Source organism: Liolophura sinensis, chromosome 6, assembly GCF_032854445.1.
Source record: "Liolophura sinensis isolate JHLJ2023 chromosome 6, CUHK_Ljap_v2, whole genome shotgun sequence".
Taxonomy (NCBI): Eukaryota; Metazoa; Mollusca; class Polyplacophora; order Chitonida; family Chitonidae; genus Liolophura; species Liolophura sinensis.
The window spans coordinates 19,896,742-19,919,074 of record NC_088300.1 but is presented as its reverse complement, the minus strand read 5'-3'; the positions used below and the strand labels follow the sequence as shown (position 1 = coordinate 19,919,074).

General features: G+C 40.3%; 1 protein-coding gene across 1 annotated transcript; it reads left to right on the top strand.

The window, feature by feature from the left end:
- The first annotated feature begins 210 nt into the window (after window positions 1–210).
- On the top strand, window positions 211–7,763 carry LOC135468472 (protein dispatched homolog 1-like). Its single transcript, XM_064746752.1, has 4 exons — window positions 211–350; window positions 2,904–3,024; window positions 3,768–4,059; window positions 4,686–7,763. Exons 1-4 carry the CDS (start codon window positions 331–333, stop codon window positions 7,706–7,708), a joined length of 3,456 nt encoding a protein of 1,151 aa, XP_064602822.1. The 5' UTR covers window positions 211–330; the 3' UTR covers window positions 7,709–7,763.
- The last annotated feature ends 14,570 nt before the right edge of the window (window positions 7,764–22,333 follow it).

Genomic DNA, 22,333 nt, shown 5'->3' with positions numbered 1-22,333 from the left:
ACTGAGACTTTCCAGGCATGCTGTTACATGTTTTTGTCCATGCAAGCTGTTTATCCCAATGGGATTGTGTGTGTTACACGCACTTTTTGTTTTCTTCTGATGTGAATGTCTGATGATTTGAGAGATACGTGTACAGACTGATTGATGTATGGGAAGACACCTACCCACTGATGGCAATGTTGTTGTTGTAGTGGTGTGTTGAGCGCAATAGCTGTGTGAACGTGTAGCTGTGGTTGGTCAGTGTTGGTCTGCAGTGGAGGATCAGAACTGACGGCTCTCCCTGGGTTCAGAACCAACCTCGACCCCTACAGAGCCCGCCAAGCCAAGACAATGACCTCTTCAACTTCAAGGTAAGCCAGCGCTCCGCACAACTGCATAGATGCCAGGAAAATTTGTTATTTTTGTTATTTGTTTACCAAGCCTAGTTGTGCATATTAGAAAACATAGAAAACAAGCATGACATCATATCACTTTGTAAAATTTTCATGTTTCCTTTATTTGTTGCCCCTTATCCAAAGTACTAGTATGGGGGAGCGTAGGGAATAAGTGGAAAACACATCTGACATGTGCACAGTATCTAAAATTATACTGCACATTGTTTTTTCTTATTTTAACTGATGTTGGATTGGCTTTTGAAACACAGATTTTTTAGTAGATGCTTTCAAGATACACTCAGTATCTTCAATTATGCTTTAAGTTTCTTTTCTGGCAATATTGATTGATGTTTTACCCTATTCCCAAGGATTTTTTCGTATGAGGCAACCTTCAGGTTAAAGGGTATTCAGCATGGTGCTGGAGTCCTGATAAAAGCTTTTCACCTTGCAAAGTACCATAGAGTACAGCCAACATCAAAACGGAAATCCCAACGCATTAGACCCACTCTACATAGAAGGTAGAAAGTCGAAAGACACCCTGTAGCAGCATGATATCTCGTACAGAGCTGATGCAGTATGCCCCCCATGCAATGCGCTCAGGAGTACATTTCTCGTGGAAATGTAGTGACCCATGTGTGCCTACAACGCTCCACGTATGGTCCAACTGCTCACGGGGCACACAGAAATCTGTTTTAAGTGGTATGTGGCCTACCAGAATGTCTATCATACATTTAGGTTATCGCTGACCATTATTCAGTTTCATTTTCACAGGTATATAATAATTTGAAAAAGAATATAAGAAAGGGACGAACATATGTTTAGAACTGCTGAAGAAACAATTAGTCTGCCCACCACCATGTAGATGACCTTGGAAAGTCCTTGCAATTTTAATGCACCAAGTTTCCATTTAATACGTACACATACAGCAGTGTATGAACGTATTCTTGTTCAAACTTCATTACGTAATCCTCAGGTTTTGTTTGAAATGAACCAAAAGTGAAAAATGAAATCTATGATACAAATGATGTGTGCAATTATTATTTTGTTGTCATTTTTTCAGGACTTTCTTATTACATCTGTTCATCAGAAAGGTGTATCCTGACTGCCACTGTGGCTCTACTAGAATAATGTCCCCCAAACATAACAGCAGATACCCGAGGCCGTGGTTGAAGCAGAATAATCCTGGAAAATCCTTGAAATTTTAATGCACCAAGTTTCCATTTAATGTGTACAAATGTAGCAATGTATGAACATATTCCCGTGAAACTTTGAATCTTGTACAAATTTTGTTAACTGGACCTCAGAATATGAGATTACATAAGATGAGTTTGAACAGCCGTAACCAAGATACACTTTTGTCTTTGACGAACATTAATTTTTTTTTTTTTTTTTTTTGTTAGTTTAGATGAGTTTGGAATTTTTAATTACATAGAACTGGAATGCTCACATTATTAGTTACGAGATGGTTCGGATATGTACATATCAAGAGACCGGCCCGGATAGTACAGTTGGTAGAGCGTCCGCTTCAGGAACGGTAATCCAGGATCAATTCTGGGTCGAGTCACACCTAAGACTTTAAAAGAGGAAGTTGTAACTTCCTCGCTTGGCATTCAGGATGAAGGGGATAGTGCAAAGACTGGTTGACCCATATCAGTATAATGGCTTGGGCGGGGCAGCTTACTTGCCTTCAGTTAGTCGTCTCAGTGAAGCAGCACTAGATAGAAGAGTGGAAATCAGTCCTGCGACAAGGAGGCACATTACATACACTCTAAGGATTCCTTCGTTGTCATATGACTGAAAAATTGTTGAGTCTGACGTTAAACCCCAAACACTCACTCACTCCACGTCAAGAAGAGTTTTAAGCTTGAAACACATCCTCTATACACTCAGACATCCACTATGGCGGTAAACCGTCTCGGTAATATAAGTTAACGGGGGAAGGGGGAAAACGAGGTAAAATCGAGAGAGACAGCCGATAGATAGTAGGTAGAAAACCTGATAACTTTTCATTTTGATCTGGGCTGTACTCTACATTATGATATAATGAGTATAATGAGAAACGAGATACAAGTATCTACAGATGACTCTTCTCCAGCCTTCATTATCCTCTACAAGATGACTGCTATGAAGTTTAATTCTGTAAGATGGGTCGGAAGTTGGAGGTCACGTGACCACCCTTTTTTGTGTCTACAACAAAATGGCAGCCCAGTGTTAAAGCATTGGGGAAAAAGCCACTTTTCGTCACTTTGCTAGTGACCAGTAAGGCTTAGTTGTACAAAATAACTTCACGAAAGCTCTGCAGAAATACTCAGGCTATCTGCAAGACTGAAAATTATATAAATCCAACAGATACAAGACAGCTGACAGCAATTCAAAATAGGCATTTTCCTATGCAATAACGTTGGGAGGACCGTTTTCTTCACCCACCCCGTGGACTCCAGCTTCCGATTCATTTTATAGAATACAGTTTATATCAAGACATGACACTTTAGGTCAGTTAATACGTAAAAAATGCTTTTGTGTTGGCAGCTACGCGAGGATACTAGCCCACTACCCGTATGTTGTCATTGCTGTAGTGTTTGTGGTTGTGGACCTGCCTCGTGGTCTCTATCACTGTGGGGGACAAACGGACTTCGAGGATCCCAGAGCTGTAAGCTAGTACTCGAGTATTTTTATCATGCACACGATAGAGTGTATTGCGCAATCCTTCATGATTTTACCAGTTATTCTATTTGTTTCTTCCAATATGTTCATATGCATGTGTATGAAAATTGGTATGTTCAGTTCATGGTGTCCAATTTTGTGTTTGAACTTACATGACTGAGTGTATTGTGTATTGATGTAAATATGTAAATCCGTGGCCTTAGCAGAGTAATTATGACTACAGTTATGTGAAAATAGAAACATAGATGAAAGTTCCAAATTCTAGTTACTACTCCTTGTATATAAGGAAGCTGTTTTATGACATTGGTAATGAAACATGCTGTGAAATAAGGTTAGGTGTCCAGAAATGTGTTTAAAGCAGTCAAAAAATCATTTTCCCTTCAAGTTAAGGATTTTTCAAATCACACATTTTGCTGGATTATGATTGGTTCTTTCATTTTATAGGCCACTTGAGTGAAGTCTGATGCATTTCTTATCAGACAAAAGTGTTATCATATTAAGGTCTTTACGGCTTTCTGAAAGTGCATATTTACATATCAATCTTTAGGTGAAGTACAATAAAACAGTTTTTGCACAAATCCCCTACCTTTTACAGGGGATACAGGTTTTTACTTAGCAGTCAGTGTTGTTAGTAATAAATGCAAGGTAATGGAAACAGTATTATCAAGTCACTCTTAAATGTCGCAAAATCACTAATTGCAAACTAAAAAGTAACACTTTAATCTGTAGGGATTTGAGTCGCGTGGAACAGAAATCAGCGATCGCCTTATAACCTACAACAACCTGCTGATGGACCTTGATAACCTGGTGACCTTGACCCCATACCCTTACCAGCAAAATGACAACATCAAACAGCGTACACGGCAAAACCAGCGCAAAGGAAATAAGGCCCGCAAGCGGAAGAAACAGCGTAATCGTCTGCAAGGTCAGAACAGCACCAATGATGAGGACGAAGAGGAGGATGACATGGCAAACAAATGGAACAACAACTTAGACAGAGGATTCTGCGCAGACACGCCTGGTACGATATTTGTTCAGTGTCATGACAAGTGAAATTCAGTACTGGTTCATGTCCTATGCAGATGAAGATCATATCTTTGTACAGGATCATGCAGGGTAGCACTAACCCAGTCAAACCTCTTATCACATCTTGGTAATGTGTTTCTGCAGTAACATTCACATTGAAATTCTGAATCAGTGCTTTCTCAGTTGACCATCACCTTATTCTGCCTGGTAATATCTTTGTACAGTAACATGCCCAGTGGTAGTGGGTCAATCAGAGTTACCCAGATTTCACTCTGTCTAGGTCGTGTCTCATGAAGCCAAACAATATCCAGTTTAATTAGATTTCAACTTCTCTGGACATGGTGGTACAGCCAGTAAGTCTTTGGGAGAAGCATAAAGAATGTATCAGAAGTGGAGGAAATGCTAATGGGTCAATTCTATAATTTAAACTAATTACCCTACAAGTGAAACATGATGGTAGGTAACTCACCAAATATGATTAACACCATGATCAAACTTTTTGGAGAATAAGTTTGCATTCAAAGTTGCAATAAGGTTGAAGAAATACATGTAGTGTATTATAAAGGAAATTTTAGATGACACTAATTTCGACTAACTAATCTTTATGTGTTTTTATTTCAGATGCTAACTATGCCAGAATTGTTTTCTCTGCTGTGAATGAAGAGAGCCTTTTTACCTTATCAAACATCCAGTCCATGTGCATTTTGGAAAACCGACTACAAAAGTCTTTCTCACGGCGGAAAATCAACCAAATCTGTGACAAGCTTGGACGGAAGTGCTGCCTAAGCTGGTCTCTAGGCAACTACATCGCACTTCTGAGCAACAAGACGTTTTGCGAGGATATTGTGCAATCAGATGTGGACAATGTAATGGAACTTTTGTTGTCATGTGCAGATTTTTACCACAGCGGCCAGCTGAACAAGCCATGTGAACCTGGAGCTGTCTGTGGGAATGCCTCATCACAGTGTGTCCAGCATCATGCTGTCTACTCCATTCTTCATTACCTTACAGACATTCACTTCCTGCGCCCTGATAGGGATAAATCCAAGCCTCCTCAACTCACTTTCTCTGTGACTTTTCTTCCCATCGCTAGGAGTATAGCTGCTGTGGACTTATACCGCCATTTAGAAGATCAGCAGAACCGTCATAGAAACGTTCACATCACAGGTGCCAATTTTGGGGTGAAATCTTTCCTGTTTGATCAGTACCTTATCGCAGATTCATTGTGGCTGATAGTGGCCGCCTGTGTCATCTTCATCACCATTTGGCTTTACTCTCTGTCCGTGTTCATCACAGTCATGGCAGTCTTGTCCGTGTTTTGGTCATTGCAAATCGCCTACTTCATGTACATGTTGGTGTTTGAGATTAAGTTTTTTCCATTCATGAACATGGTGACGGTGATAATCATGATCGGGATAGGTGCTGACGACGTCTTAATCTACTGCAAAGTCTGGCAACTGTCCAAGTCTGAGCGGAACAACGGAACCCTGGAGAAAATCATCACAGATACTCTTAGACATTCAACACTTTCCATGCTAGTCACAAGCCTTACGTCAGCTGCTGCTTTTTTTGCAAACTACGTCAGTAACATTACTGCTATTCGATGTTTTAGTGTGTTTGCAGGCACCGCCATGCTGGCCAATTATGTTTTCATGGTGACATGGATTCCAGCCACAATTGTTGTGTACGAGAAATGGTGCAACTGTTCTTTTTGCTATGGACCAGAATTTTATACCTCCAAGAGCGTAGTATGTGGCTATATATGTCAATTTCCTTACCGAGTGTACAACTCGTTTTCTGATTGGTCAAGGATATTGTTTGAAAAGCTATTACCATGTTTAGTGATTAAATTACGTTGTTTCTGGATCATTACCCTTGGATGCCTTGGAGTCTGTGGAATCATTGTGATATTTTACTATCCAAAGTTACAGTTGCCTTCTTCCAGAGAATTCCGGTTATTTGCAGGCGATAATTTGATGGAGGTATATGACTTTGAAATGGTTAAACAGTTTGACTTTGAAATAGCCAGAAGTGAAACTATGTCCCAGATGCCTATCAGGATCATTTGGGGCCTTCGTGCTGTTGACAATGGCAACCATCTTGAACCCAAGAATCAGGGTACACTACAATTTGATGGTCAGTTTAAGCTGAGCACACCCAAGGCTCAGCGTTGGCTGCTGGAATTCTGTCAGCGTTTTCGACGACAGGACTTTTACCAATTATCCCCAGGAATGCAGCTAACCAATTGTTTCCTGGAAAACTTCATTAAGTACATGGACAAGCCTTGTATGGGGAGCTCAGATGTTTGCTGTAAGGAAAATCCATTCCCGTATTCCGAGGATGTCTTGAACCGCTGTCTTAGCCACTACATTCCAAGTCTGATGGACATGCCGTGGGTCCACTACACCAGGCAGTCCCCGGGACCACGGTTCACCAATGGCAAAATCAGTGCCTTGATTGTAGAATTCACCAGTAACGTTCCCTTCTCGCTCTCTTATGACAAAATGAGTGAGTTTTACACCAGAGTAAACCGTTGGGCCACAGAGGAAATGATCAGTGCCCCAAAGGAAATGAATGGAGGTTGGTTTGTCAGTGATTTTGCCTTCTACGACCTTCAGAACAGCCTGGCCTATGGCACGCCGCTGGCCATTGGGGTCTCGGTGGCGGTGGCAGCGGTGGTCATATTCTTCACCACACTTAATGTGCTGATCAGCCTCTTCGCAGTACTCACCATTGCCTGTATCATATTTGCCACAATTGGTTCTCTAGTACTGCTGGGTTGGGAACTGAACGTCCTAGAGTCTGTAGTGATCACTATAGCCGTGGGCATGTCTGTGGATTACACTCTCCATTACGGGGTCGCATACCGCCTCTCTCCGGACCTTGACAGGGAAATGAGAGTGGTATGTTCTATAGGTCACACTGGGAGTGCCATAACCATGGCCTCTGTTACTACATTCCTGGCTGGGGCACTCATGCTACCCTCATCTGTCCTAGTCTACAAACAGTTCGGTACGTTTCTGATGTTGATGATGTCTATTAGCTGGATCTATTCCACGTTCTTTTTCCAGGCCTTGTTACGTAGTTTTGGACCACAGGGAGGCTTTGGCCAGTTTCATTGGCCGTCCCTGGACTGCTGCTCACCTTCTCATCGCGAACACGTCGACAAGACCATTTATGCCTTATCCGAGTCGACGCTGTCCAGCTCAAGCACGAGTTACCCAAACCACCCGACCAGTGAAAGCCACGAGTTGGAGCCCCTGACTGAAGGGCTTGACACAAGGCACCATCGTCATCACCACCACCATCATCAGCCTCAGCACCATTCTAACCGGCACCGCCAGCGCACATCTTATACTCGCACCCACACCCAGGATAGCCCCGTTCTTCCCAGACGAGAAGTCCATGTGACGTTTGAGACTCAGACACCCAACTTAAACAAGGAAGGTGTGTGTGACCTGGAGAACCACACCGGGAACAGAGAGCAGACATTGATCCTGGACCATTGCCCTGTTGCTGTCTTCACCACGCTTAACGGAGCCGACACGGAGTCTTGTGTCACACCCATCACAGCTGATGGTCTCATCAAAGCAGACAGTCTTCCTGTTAAAGACCTACCACTGGTAAAGCCTCAGTCTGCCTGATGATAGACATTTGTCACTCTTAGAATCCTTAGATATGATGTGCTGAAACCTCAATGTCAATCTTTTCTTAATGCTGCCTGTACATGATTTGTTGTAAATCTGTCTTTGGTAAAACCTCTATCTGATCAGGTGTGATACCAGCCTTTGTAGAGCAACTATTCAGTCTGATTTCTGCTGATGTTAAACTCTGCCTGTATGTGATTTGATGTGGGTCTGTCATTGGTAGATTCCTTTTCTGGCTGATTTGAGGTGCCACTTGATACAGCTGTCTCTGTCTGTTTCTCTGATCTGATGTGGGATCTGTCACTGACACAACCTACTTGTCTAATCTAAGGTAGGATCTGTCACTGATGGAGTCATCTATCTGATCTGAGGAGGGATCTATCACTCATGGAACCTCTGTCTGATCTGAGATGTATCACTGATGGAACCTCTAGCTGATCTGAAATGGGATCTGTCATTGATGGAGCCTCTGCCTGATCTGAGTTGGGATCTGTCATTGATGGAGTCATCTATCTGATCTGAGGAGGGATCTATCACTCATGGAACCTCTGTCTGATCTGAGTTGGGATCTGTCATTGATGGAGTCATCTATCTGATCTGAGGAGGGATCTATCACTCATGGAACCTCTGTCTGATCTGAGATGTATCACTGATGGAACCTCTAGCTGATCTGAAATGGGATCTGTCATTGATGGAGCCTCTGTCTGATCTGTGATTGGATCTGTCACTGATGGAGCTGCTAAGTAATGTGGAATATGTTACTGATGGTGCCTCTATCTGATGTGAGATATGTTACTGGTGGAGCCTACATGTCTGACCCTTAGGTGAGATCTGTCACTGATGGAGCTTCTAACTAATGTGGGATATGTTACTGATGGTGCCTCTATCTGATGTGAGATATGTTACTGATGGAGCCTACATGTCTAACCCTTAGGTGAGATCTGTATGTGATGGAGCCGACATGTCTAACCCTTAGGTGAGATCTGTATGTGATGGAGCCTCTATCTAATCTGGGATATGTTAGTGATGGGGCATACATGTCTAACCCTTAGGTGAGATCTGTGTCTGATGGAGCTGACATGTCTAACATACAGGGGATTGTGTAATATAAGCTGTTATCAATATGCCCTGGCTCTCAGCTGTGATACTCATGGCCTCAGCTGTGTCTGTGCTGTAAAATGCTTCACTATACCCACATTTGGTTGATGACAGACTTATCAAAGATTTTGTTACTAGTCCTGAACCAGCCTTACCAAATACATGTACCTTTGTCTTAACGAGCAGATAGATAGGCCATTTGGATAAGCTGCGTCATAATATGATTTACGCCATTTTCAAGGTCATCATAATATGCTTTCACAGAGGACAAACTGTGGTTTATATGCCTTTGTGCAGTGACATTTTTTTTCGGATATAATGTTCATGGTAGATATGAAGAGATGTCCACATTACTTATTTCTCATGATTTTATCGCATGCCGTTGAAGGGCTGCCGCTTTGTCATGATTGACTGCACTCTTAGGTGTATGACTGCTACATTTATATAACCCCATTACTGTGTTACATTTTTGTACAGTGTTGCAAGGAGATTAAATGCTACATTCAGGGACTTAAATCATGTAAAATCTTTTATCATGTACACATGTGCTGTACTTGACATTTCTTTTTTTTTTTTAAAAAAATGCAGGTGTATGTAAGCTGATGTAAATACTCAACTCGTTATACATTAACGTTCAGTGAAAAAGGTACATATCGACCATTGTCTACTTATTAATACTGAAAGTGACTATCAAGTGCAGCTATGATCATGCTGCTGGAGATACATATTTACTGTTATGATATGTAACTTTTATATTGTAGTCAAAAGACTAATATCTGCCCAATGAAGAATTGTCTGTGGATATACAGACACTAGTGAGTGTGAGCACATTCCTTTAATATCACAACGTGTACCCTCTGCCCTCTGATATTACCCTCAGCTTGCACTGGGTTGGCAAAGTGTATTGTGATATTGTTGATGTTCCAAGCACTGCACAATTTTCTCCATGGCCAGTTCTTGCGAGGAGGGTACTGTTGAAGCATAAATATCATGGCAACATATTTTCACAGTATGTGTGGTCATGATGGTTACTGTCTTTGTAAAACAGGTCAGATAGAGTTTTAAAGTTCACTTGCCTATACATTTCACAACAATTTTTCCCCAATAATGGTAGAGGGTGTGGCAGAGAGCAGAAGGCTACACATTTGTTTTTAGCATGACACAGCTCTATGTACTAAGAATTTGTAGTGAACCGTCATTTTATGTAAACAATCCATCAATACATGTATGATTTTTTCACCCTACCGTCAGTGCTGAATTGTCAAAGTAAATGTACAGGGACAAGAATTTTTAGCTGATCTGTTGATTTTAACGAAGTCAGGATTTACAAAGTATTTAATCTTCGACCAAGATAGGTATTTAAAAAAATCTGTCAAGTTTTTCTGATTTTCTCATTAATATAGATACAGACACAAATATAGATACCAAATGAGAATGTTCACAATCAGATACATGTAAATTGTGAGAAGATAGATGTATGGAGCTCTGAATTGTAATCTGAAGCCTCAGTACTGTGGAGAGATGAATAAGATCTTCTGGGTATACGCAGTGAACAGTTAATACTGAACTACCATAAATATTCCTTGTGTAACCACAGCATCCATCTTGTGCCAGATCAGCGTATCACCATGCTTCCAGGTCATTTCCTGGTAGAAACTGTCCATCCGATATAACTTCATAGGTACATTTCTATTGATTCAAAGGCCACAAATACAGTCTTCAAAAGAAAATCGTAAATTTCAGTGGATCAGCTGTCTAGGTATCTACCAATCAAATAAGATCATGAAATTCAAATTTCAAATTGTGAAGCATATGATGTTACTTCAAAACTACTTTATAGTGCACCTGTATGAAATAAAAATGTACTGTGAGGTGGGGGAGGGGCGCAAATCAGAGGGTTGCAGTTGCCACCCATTGTACAAAGATAGCCAATCATCAGTAGCAATTTGCATATCAAAGACCAAGAAAGTTTTTTTTTACCTCATAGCTCAACATTTACTCAGCCATTCACAGGGTTGCAGTTGCTACCCGTAGTACATAGATTGGCAAATGCAGTTCACGATTTGCATATCAGAGACCTCTGCGGTAAATTTGTGCACGAAATCCCCCCAGTGTCTTTTACTTTTCTACAATCTTCACACATACGATAAACAGTCATAGATGTGACAGTATAATAATTTTGGCCTTTCTTGTTGATTTAATGTCAACATTTTAGTCGTCATATGACTGAAAAATTGTTGAGTACGACGTTAAATCCCAAGCACTCACTCAAGATTTTAGCTCTAAATAATCAGAGAATAATATCTGTGTATGACAATATCAATCACGCTACTTTATCTTGGTTTAAAGGTCAATGTTTGAACGTATCACATGACTCGAACATTATACAGTTTTATGAACTGCTCATTTAGGTGAGCTATCTGTGTTCCCTGAATGCCTTGTTGGGGAAAGCAAGATGGCCATCTAAATGTACAATGTTAGGTTTGTAATATGAACAAACCAGAAGGGTTGGTCCTATATTGTAGGATGTCCTATATTGTAGGATGTGAAGTCCCAAACCACAGTCTCCTTATTTTTTTTTTTTTTGTAGCTTTGTTATCATAACAAGAAGAAAGTAAGTAATATCTGTGAATCCATATCACTTGTTACATATAATGATTTTTGTTGTGCTTTACAGAGATAAGCAGTGGTTGGGGTGTTGAACACGTTTATCAAGGGACATAACTGTACTTGTTAAACTTCTAAAATAACCCAAGGTGTTACCCCCTTGAATAATATGACCGGCTTGATATCAAACTTGACACCCCGTGTTAAAATCGTGCTTTCTGCCATCGAAATTAATCTCAGTATAGTCGCATATTTTTACTCATTTTATGTGTTGCTTATCTTTTGTGCATGGTTAGAATTGTGATGCTACATGTAGCAGTTTAGTTGTTCATGAGCAGCAAAATGTAGCAGCTTAGCAGCTAAAAGGAGATTTGTCATGTTGGGAATGGTTAGTAAGGTGCAGATTATAGACAGCTGAAGATACCGAAGCTATTAGGAAGGACAGCAAGTTCAAGAAACAATGTTTTTCATTGGTGGAGAGTTGACTTTCAGATGTTTAGTGCTTTGATACTTGCCCTTATCTAATGGTATTATCTCAACAACTAATGTGCATGTAGCCAATCATGTTATGAGCTTGTTCCAAAAATTTGAATATTTCTTGTGCCTGTTTCTGACTTTTATCCTGTCCCTTGATGCAGACTTGTTCAAGTCTTGTGATCTAAGTTTTGCCCATAAAGAATCAAACATACATCTAATTGGGGACCATTTTGATATTTTATTTTATATTATCAGTTTGACAAAACCAAGGTAAATCACATGTCTCTGCATGTCATAAGTAGGCCATAGTTTTCCCCTTCTCTTTTTTACAGTTACACTGTTGTGGTAAGGTGAGGGGTAATTGTTTTTTGCTTTTTGGGGGTTTTTTTTCTGTCTTTATAAATAACTCTGAAAGCCAATTAAAGTCTGTGATGAAATCTTTACCAAAGGTACTCTGTTACCATCTTTGGTAAGTGTATCAACAACCATGTACAGTTGATGTAAATCTCATGCCTCCATCTCCTGATAACATTATATATATTGTTTTTACTGGAACTGTAACAATTTTAACCATGTTATACTGGCTGATGAAGATGATGTATATTGTTAATGTAATATGAAGCTTTACTTTTTATTGTTACTTCATTATATCAGTGTTTCAAGTATATTAAAACAAGACTTTTTGTTCATTTGTCACTGTGTTGAGGTTGAATCCTTGTCCATGAGAGTATTTTAGAACTACAATACCTCTTTTGCGTGTGAGCTGTGGTTAAGGTGTAAGTGTGTTCTAAGGCACTTGCATGGGTGTCAGTCAAAGTTAATTTATGCAAAGCTGAGTGGTTTGTTCACAGGAAGTTTTCTGAAAGATGAAGCGTTCTTGCAGCTTCCTGGTTTGTGTTCTTCGTCTATTGTAGAGTTGTAAGGAAAGGTCTTCTTTGCTCACCGGGTTGATTCTACACTCCACAAGAATTTTTCACTTACATAATTGCAGTCAGTTATAAAAGACGGAGAAAACCAGAGTTTAACCTTATGCAAATGAAGTCCATTATTTCAAGTGACCAGATCTTGAGTAGTTGAGGATTAGCGAATGTTATTAAGTGGTTTACCCCCATGCCAACATTAGAAATGGGTTTTCGAGCTACACTGTTTAAAACAGTGACCTCTCTGCATGTGTGCTTTTCTATCACCAATTGTATTATTCAACCTGTGTTCTAAAAATTTGTGACGAGTATAGGAAGAAGACAATTGCGAGTGCAAGACGGTGTGAACAGTCCCATGAGCCTGGCGATTTTCATCATGGTCCTACAAACTTTGAAAGCGGAAGAATGTAGAAACCATGTTTTGAAAATATGGACTAGAATTACACAGTTAGGTTGTACTGAAATCAAGAATAGTACAAATGGCTTCATTGACTGGTTTGAGTCAAATGTTAGGTTGAGAACAATAAATGGGCATGTGAAATCAGCACGATCAGAAAAATGGTCGTTTCTGAAAAACAAAAGCAAATGCCATCATCTTCATCTCGTGCAATGTACTCCTCAACTGCTTTCGGCATTCTTAACCAATTAAAGAGCTCCACTGGTCATACCGTATACCGTCTCGGAGTAATGAGGTATACATCTGCACGCCAACCTCCCAGCGAAATAGTAAAATATTTCGTGCATGACCAGTGAAAACATCTGCTATCTGTGACGGAAATACTCACTTGTGCTATAGCCTTGTTTTCAATTCTGACTATCGCCACGATATGGCTGAAATATTGCCGATGTGGCGCTAAGCCATAATCATTCATTCATTCAATTCTGACTATCACGTGTCGCGGTCCTGGTTTTACTCCCTGTGCAGTTGGCCTATAGTCTGTCATGTTATGAGGAGCTAAGACAACAGAAATATGATCTGATGGAATACCATGTGCCCATGACGTGTGCCCATGAGAATTTGCAGATACATCATATTTATTGATGCACAATCCAGCTACTTACATCCATGTATGGTAACGCAGAGGTATCAAGCCTCAGGATCACAAAGCGTGATTTTTGTTTTATACTAAGTCTAAGGTGATTAATAATACCACAAGTTTAGACTAAGTCAGCGACAGCTTCGTAACCCTCAGGCCTACTGAGTTTCATTGGCGCACTCCTATATGTACGTCCATTGAAGACCACTCGTGTGCCACCAAACTAGGGGGAAAATCTGTATACTCTACTGTATTGTTTTTCATCAACTTTCCGTAGGTCAGCGTTCGGGTTTATCCCAACCCACAAAGCTGATCGTCATCGTATACGATGCCCTGTTGAATAAACCGAAGATCACACGTTAACGAAAGAGGTGCAGCGTGTTTAAATCATGGCCCACGGAGCTAAATGCGGCGTTTCTTTAGAACAGTTTCCAAATATCTGTCGTGGTGCGGTCTGCGTGGTTCTTATCGACGTTTACACCCATACACCTGATCAATCATGTAATAAAATACCAGTGAGGCTGAAAATGCCAATAAAATAAAAACACCTGTTGTCTAACCGTCACGCTAAAAAATATAAGTTTATCCAATGTAATGCCCCACCGCCGTGTTGATAACCTTTTGATGAGACAACCCTCTTGTGTGTTTGATTGGAGTTCGCCGTTCCTTTCATCAGTATTTCGGCCATGTCACGGCGGTGTCTCCACGTGTAGCAGAGTGGACACAATTTTTTTGATAGGTGTTTTACGTCGACCACGAGAATATTTCACTTATACATGTACGACGGCGGCTAGCACTATGATGGAAGGAAACCGTCCATAGCCCGGGGAAAACCCACGACCATCCACAGGTTTTTGGAAGAATTGGACACAATGCCGATATAGTGCTGCCTCACTGGAACGCCATGCCAAAAACATCAGGCATGATGTCCTACCCAGTCGCGTTAGATATTGACACCGAGCCGACAGGTACTTGGTCAAATGTGTTGAGCGTCAAGTGAGGTGTAGTTCTAGTTGTTATGAATTTCACTTCTCCATGCATTAAGCCTAGATGGCTCAACTCGGAACGATATGCATGTATGCTTGTGATTTTACGTTGTAGTTTACAATTTTTCAGTCACATGACGACGAGGAGTCATTAGGTGCGTGTACATATACTGGAGTACCATGCCAGACATGAAACTCGGAAGTGAACAACTGATATAAATAAACCGATAAGGGGAGAGAGGTTACGCTACAGCGCAGCCGGTTCAACCGTCTGTGACTTCGGGTTTTAAAATTTACTTTACAACTGATACAAGTTTATTTGGTGATATAAAAAAGAATATTACAATTTTTACTTTGAAAAATTTACTTAGGGGCAATCGGTTTCCATCATGTGTGGGAAATTGCACGCCTATAACGTGGAGGGAAAACTTTTCTTCATATAGACTTTTCTGGTAGTGGGTCGTGGCCGAGTTGTCAAGGTGCCATCCCTCCAGTGTCTAGGAACTCCAGACAGAGAATTTCTCACTGTTGGTGGGGCCTGAATGAGTGGTCGATGACAACCGTGAAGCTATTTATGCACTCTAACGTTCACTGAAGGTCATTTGTAGGATATGCTTATCTGTACATCACCTGTGGGAAAGTTCGTCATCAGCAACAACGGCCTACAACGGGATTTCCGGGTATCTCCACCGATGGAATTGACCGCCTTCGTTTTTACAGAATTTCTGCTGGATGAGCTCCCCAGTGGGACAGATTATAGCGGTCAATGTTTTCCTGCTGTGCATGCAGGCTTACATATGCGCAAAACCTATTTCTGGTCCAAAATTTGACTGTGAAGGCAACCTAGAGAAAACGGTAACTCCGGATAGATGTTCAAGCCTAGTGTGAACTTAACTCCAAGGCAATTTTAAAAACAAAACTGAAATACATTTATTAGCCCAAAAGGCCAAATGTATGATAGTCGAAAAGTTTATTTTCATATGGAAGCACAGTGTGACTTAAGAAACTATCCCATTGCTGTTGAGATCAAATGTTGCAGCGTGTGAAGTCATCACGTTCAGAAGACGTGTCTCACAGAAGCATAAAATAAAACTGAGTTGATCCACCCTGATTATAAGGCTGCAAGTCTTTTGGGTCCTGAAAATAGCAAACACAAGATACATAATCAGAACAAAAACTGTTGGGGACAATGAAAAATTTCTCTCACTGGTTTTCATTTCTAAAAGGAAATTGGTTTTCATGCCATCTGCTTCTTGTCTATCAAAGCCCTTCAGCATATCTATAGTACCCCATGTATTATTGTGTAAGGAATTTCCCAGTGTAATTTATCGTACATTATTTAGAGTACGGTAATGCCAGATAACCAGCATTAATGTCTGATATGACGAGAATCCCCGATGTGATCTTATATTATTAGAAGTCCTGTATTTATTTATTACATCATTAGAAGTGCTGTATTGCCAGATAACCAACATTTATGTCCGATATGACAAATATCCCAGATGTGATCTTACATCAATAAGAGTGCGTATTATCACCATACCTTGCAGTTTTGATGTCTTTCTTTATATGCTGTGATGGGTTTCTATGCCATAATGGGTGTCCATGCCATGATGGGTTTCCCAATGTGATATTACATTGTAAGGGGTGGCCATATTACCAACTTTTGAGCATTGGTGAATATATATGTGTATGGGACATGGTGGTTTTCTGGGAAAAGACTTTACCTGGCATAAACTCCGGCTGTACATAGTCCCTCATGGCTGTACTCACAAAGTTATCATCTGAAAACAAAGCATACAATACATGCCTTAGACTATGCTACACATGATGATCTGATAGGCTAGAGTAGTGTCCTGTTCGCTGATATATCTGGGTTATTACGTATTTTACCATTTTTGTTGGTTGGCAGACTGGACACGTGTCACAGAAATAATCACTGATTTACCCATAAATTATGTAGAGCCACGTCGATATAAACACAAGATGTTATTAAAGAATGTCCAACCACCCGTAAAACTTTTCACTCTAAAAAAGTAAAGGGATACAAACAGGTTGTTGCTCTTGTGCGCTACGCGGTAGTGAAACTTACTTCCGGTGTTGTCCATGTGGAAGAAGTGGGAGTTGGACCAGTGTTTGGGCAGACGGTCACACTGCTCTATACGTCTCTGCTGAGTGTCAGTGAATCTGTGCACATAGGAAAACAGAATCCGGTGATGTATCTGATACAAACTCTGGACCTTTTCCATAAGCAGTGTGGTTAAATACTCCACATGCATGCAACATAACTGAAAACATAAATTTGGTACAAATAATTGTGTTTTAAAAACAAAGGCGACTGAAATACCATGAGCGTCGCGGTTGAAGGTTTCTTTAAAGAAACTAAGTTTCCTGCAAATTCACTTTACCTTCTATTGGCTACATGTTTGAAGTCACTTTTCATCACGGACAAGTCGAATGCTGGCTCAATGTTTGACCTCTGATATCCGCACCATCTGGTGACAGGTTCTCCCATGCTAGGTTTGTATGCATCATTGGCGAACATGTCTTGTGTATTTTTACTGGCATCCAAATGGGCGAATTTCTCTTTGGAGATCTTTTCTATTTTACCAGCCGGAGGTACGCCTTGGTCATTCTTGGGCAGACCTGTGAACTGTAGTTTTGTTTCTGTCGCCTTTACTGGCAGGCTGTTGTCTCCGATGGTGAAGTGGGTGGATTTACCCTCCGCCACCCGTTCCTTACACTGAGTCTTTGACAGATGCCGGCGTTCACAAGCACTTGAGCCATACATGAAGGCACCGAAAAAGTTATCCTGTAAATTGTGCGAGTTTGTAAGTTCATATACATGAGGCATATTGAAAACCAAAAGATTCAGCATCAAACCATTTTCCTGGTTTAATGAATTAAAGGCAAAGAAAACATTAAAACAAAATATACGCTCGTACACCAAACTGTCCATGACAGTGGTTCAATTTATATTTTTGGAATTTTTCCAACGGAGTAAAATGGTTTTAAAAGAGGGTACTGTGACGTCCAATTTTTTTGCTTGAAATAGTTCGTTCTAAAGTCCATTCGGCGAATGAGTTCATAGATTTATTTATATATGCAGTCTAAATGATGAATGATGAAATCTAGCACTCGTGTGTTACCAGACTGACATACCTCACATTAATTAATGTTTTCTTTGCCTTTAAGACACATTAATTTAGAGAGATCACATCGTTTTAATACGCTGCTTCTCGGGATGGAGTTGTCCGGAAGTTTGGGTCTGAGAAATGAATAGGAAATTTCATAAACATCCGCCAACTCTGTACATTATATTGAACCATTGCCTCTATAAGAATTCCTTCACCATATAAATCGTGTGCATAACGGAGAAAACGGTTAAATTTTGACAGATATCCAGGCAGTCAACGATTATCGTGAATGAATTCACCAAATATTCATCATGTTGTGTCCACATATCCAGTCTGACTTATTATTAAGTCTTGCTTGATAGAAGTCCTGGGGCATGACCAGTGTTGCCATACCGTAGCTTCTGAGTTCTCCTTGTTAGAAGCTGTGTAGGGTAGTGCTGGGTCTGTCCGGAGATAATCCCAGTGTGCCCTAGTGGCTCTCCTGGGGGCCATGGCTTTGAAGGTAGACGGGGGTCCTCTATAGTTGTCATGCGCCACTGTAGAGACAGAAAACGTAACGCACTTCTACAACTTCTAAGCTTGAACTACGATAATAGTATAATTATTAGATGTTCAGCAGATTTTAAGTATGTGGATGCTTTTTGATCTCTTATAATGGACTATACTTATACAGTGGGACCACTGGGCAGTGTTTATGCTCTCAAAAACTAATCTGTTAAATTTAATGTCTGAAGATAGGATATTAGCTTGAATATGAAGAAACATTTTGTTGTGATGATAAAATACATTCTGGCGTCACTCAAAGTTAAATTGGAGTTTTCAGGCTTTCATGGTTTTCATGGTGTCTAGTGTTGTTGACAACAAGCGATGTAACTCACGAGACGACTGACGATCCTGCGCGTGCCTAGTGACATCTTCTGCCAGGATGGCGTTGTCCGTGACGTCATTTTTCATGCCAAAAGCCACAATCTGGAAAAAGAGGAGAAGAGATAAATGTTACAATGAGCTTCAAATTACGTGCATGTATGTTACAAGTAACAATTAACGCGGCATGGGTCTTTTGTGTTATAATCGTCAAAATAACAACCAATAACTACATGCACATGGCATGCCATATGAATTTATTACAAATACAAGAATTATTTTCATCGTGTCATAGAGTCCTTAAAATATGAAATGGCCGAAATGAAATGAAATATATACACCATTACGGTAGCCTTGAAACAAATATGCAGTTTAAATTAGTGTTACCGGTTTATTATGAGTGACGTGATAATTCCACAGACCTTATTTGGTAAAGCTGGCTGGTAGGAGAAATCCACCTGGGCTGAGGTACTCCCGGTGGGGCCAAACTCTGGGTCAAACTGCATTATCTGTTATAATGCCAAAAGAGCAGCCATAACCATCAAGTAAAAGTTGAATTCACATGGACAAGAATAAAACACGAAAAACGGTAACTCTGCGCAAAATGTACACCGTATAAATAAGCCAAAATAAATCTCACTGCGCATTTACTCTTGTCCACCCTGTACGTCTGTGAACTTTCTACTCTGCATTACTCACATTATTGGCTGAGGGAGTTTCCTTAACCATTGGTGGTCGCAAACCCGAAGACCCTGACACGAAATCCTTGTTATACACTGTCGCCATTGTCTCCGTATCGGAACCAAACTGTGGGGTAGAACAAAGGTATGCGAGTAACATTGTATTATCTAGTATTATCGGAATGGTCAATAAAGCTTGTTTCTCCCAAAGAGGTACCGTTTCTCGGGCAATGGCAACTGCTTGGGCCCTGTTCTGCTGTAATATGTGAGTATACTGCGTTATATACCAGTAGAGTTTGTCCAGCAATCATCATCGCAAAGGCGTGAATGGACAATACATCACACAGCTTGGACCTGAATTACTTTAAGCGGAAAATGTTCACCATTACTTCAATGGTCATTCTGAGAACCATACATCGCTGATAGCCTATAGGTCACCACTTATGAATAGCTTAATTATTAACCACATAGCCGTAATCGTAGAACGACCACTTTCAATTTAAAGAGTTTGGTTATATGATGTAGCCTGTGCAGTTTCGCAACAATATCTACCCATTATTTCTGACTATTGTGTTATTGTAGATAGGTTGACTGATTCCATATGGCTTGTGAAGCTATCTTCGCCAACGATATATCTGGTAGATGACAAGAGTCTAATCCCATGAAAATAGGTTTGTTCCAAGCCATTGCCTAAGGAAGGTATTGTGTTTTACCTGGAAATGAACATTCTCCTGGTATGACCTCTCTTGTTTTGCATCTGAAAAAAAAGTGTCTGTTGTGAAAGTAAATACATGGCCAATTATATCTGGTGCATATGTATGTTTGATAAAAGCTTGCACACTAAAAGCAGAAAGGCAATTACAGCAGATGTGCACATCCAAAAAGACAATGAAACTTTTATAACGCTGATTGATTTTCACTATTTTAATTCCCCTCTTACCTGAGAACACTCGAGGAACTACTGTCTGTCGCGCATATTCAATCAGCTTGTTCCCTGTCCCGTCCCTACCCTGAGATGACTTGGGACTGTCTGTAGAGAGATCGCTGTGGATAGAAACACAGCAAATATATAGTTTATAATAAAATAAATGGAACTTGTCATAAAATCACTTTTGGGTTTCATTCTAAAACACAATGCTTATACCGTTTATCAAAATGGCAACAAAAAAATCCCTGAAAATTGTCAAATCACGTATAGATTTCATTCAAAAGCGCAATACTGATGCATTTCAGGTATTACAGTCCGCTCACAATCTTGGCAAGTGGCTTGTCCTAACTGCAATTTCATGAAATTAAATTTTCAGACCTTAATGTTTACACTTTGAAATAATAATTCCCATCCATTTCAGTAGTTCCGTTCCAAAGATCCCACCTCTAACTATACAACACTTGGCTCTATATCTCTGACTTACTGTCAGTCTACTTACCCGAATCTAACCGTTTTCTTCACTTCATTTAAACCCACGGGTTTAGTTCTCGGACCGTAACCAATCGTGTTGGTCGATGTAAAATCTCCAGCTGAGGAGTCATAATGTGAAAATCATTTATTGTGATGACTGGCATGGAACTAATGCTGGGTTCCGCAAGAGAGTGTTCCTAGTTTACACGTAGACATATATAGTCGACATTAGTTCCTGTTCACCGGCACTGGTGTTTATATTAAGGATACACCAAAAACAATATATGCGTTATTACTACATTTAAATCAATAAATCAGAAATGAATTTAAAGTAACATAGAACAGTGTGGAATGATTCGCTAGATGGTATTTGTTAAATAGTTTGCCTCGTGCATGCAAGTGACTGCACTAGCTTGTACTATATGCGATTGTTTTCTATCCCCGGCGATAAGTTTTAGAACAGGCCAAGGTTTATCTATGAACCCTCCCCTTACCTATGCCATTGTAATCGCCGGCCCTGAACACGTGTGACGTTGTCCCTTCTTTCTTCATCTCTCGTGACTTCTCCATGACGTCACTGACTTCTCCGGCTAGGTAGTCGAGACCTTCCCGGCGCGTTGCTGAGGTCGCTCGTCCATACATCCTGCAGTTCTCACTCAGATACCTAAAAATGCAAACCAAATGCCCCTTCCAACATAAGCTGAACCCTTACGTAAGTGTACCTAAGCGGAGCATAAGTCATGCTAACAATTATATAGGCCTACTTTAGTGTAGAGCAATTTGTGAACTTGGAACTTCTCGAAGAGTTTGTATAGAATATAGTTGGCCACATCCAAAAATGATTTTTGTTGTCAACAACGAACCTCTACCTATACCAAACGCAACTCCAAGAACAGTTATTTAAAAAAGTGATTCACGGAATTTTGATAAAGTGGCCCTTGAAGTTTGACTTACCCGGCATCTTCAGTGCCTAGCAGGACATGGGTATTTTTCTGAGCTCCCTGTGTCTCCACATTCAGGGGTTTCTCCAGTTTAGCCGCGTTTATCCTGGGAAACTCGGGTCCCTTCAGGCCTTCATTCTGAAAACAAACATAATATTCCTTTCTCTGATTCTATAAAATCGCCCAAAAAACAAAGCTTAACTATATACATTTATTTTATCTGTTTTAATTTTTCTTGGTTCCATACAGGTTGCGTGCAGAAATGGACCGATCTCAAAAAAACTATAGGTCTAATACATTTTCTTGTAACTTAATGCGGAAATCACGCCATCTTAGTTTTAAACAGCACATCCAAGGCTTTTAATGGAACAAGCTAAATTCAAATAATAACCACAATTATAGGTAAGATTTCACTTCTTTGAACTGAATTAGATGCAGTTATATGCATAAATTCTAGGATTGTTTTATGCATCATA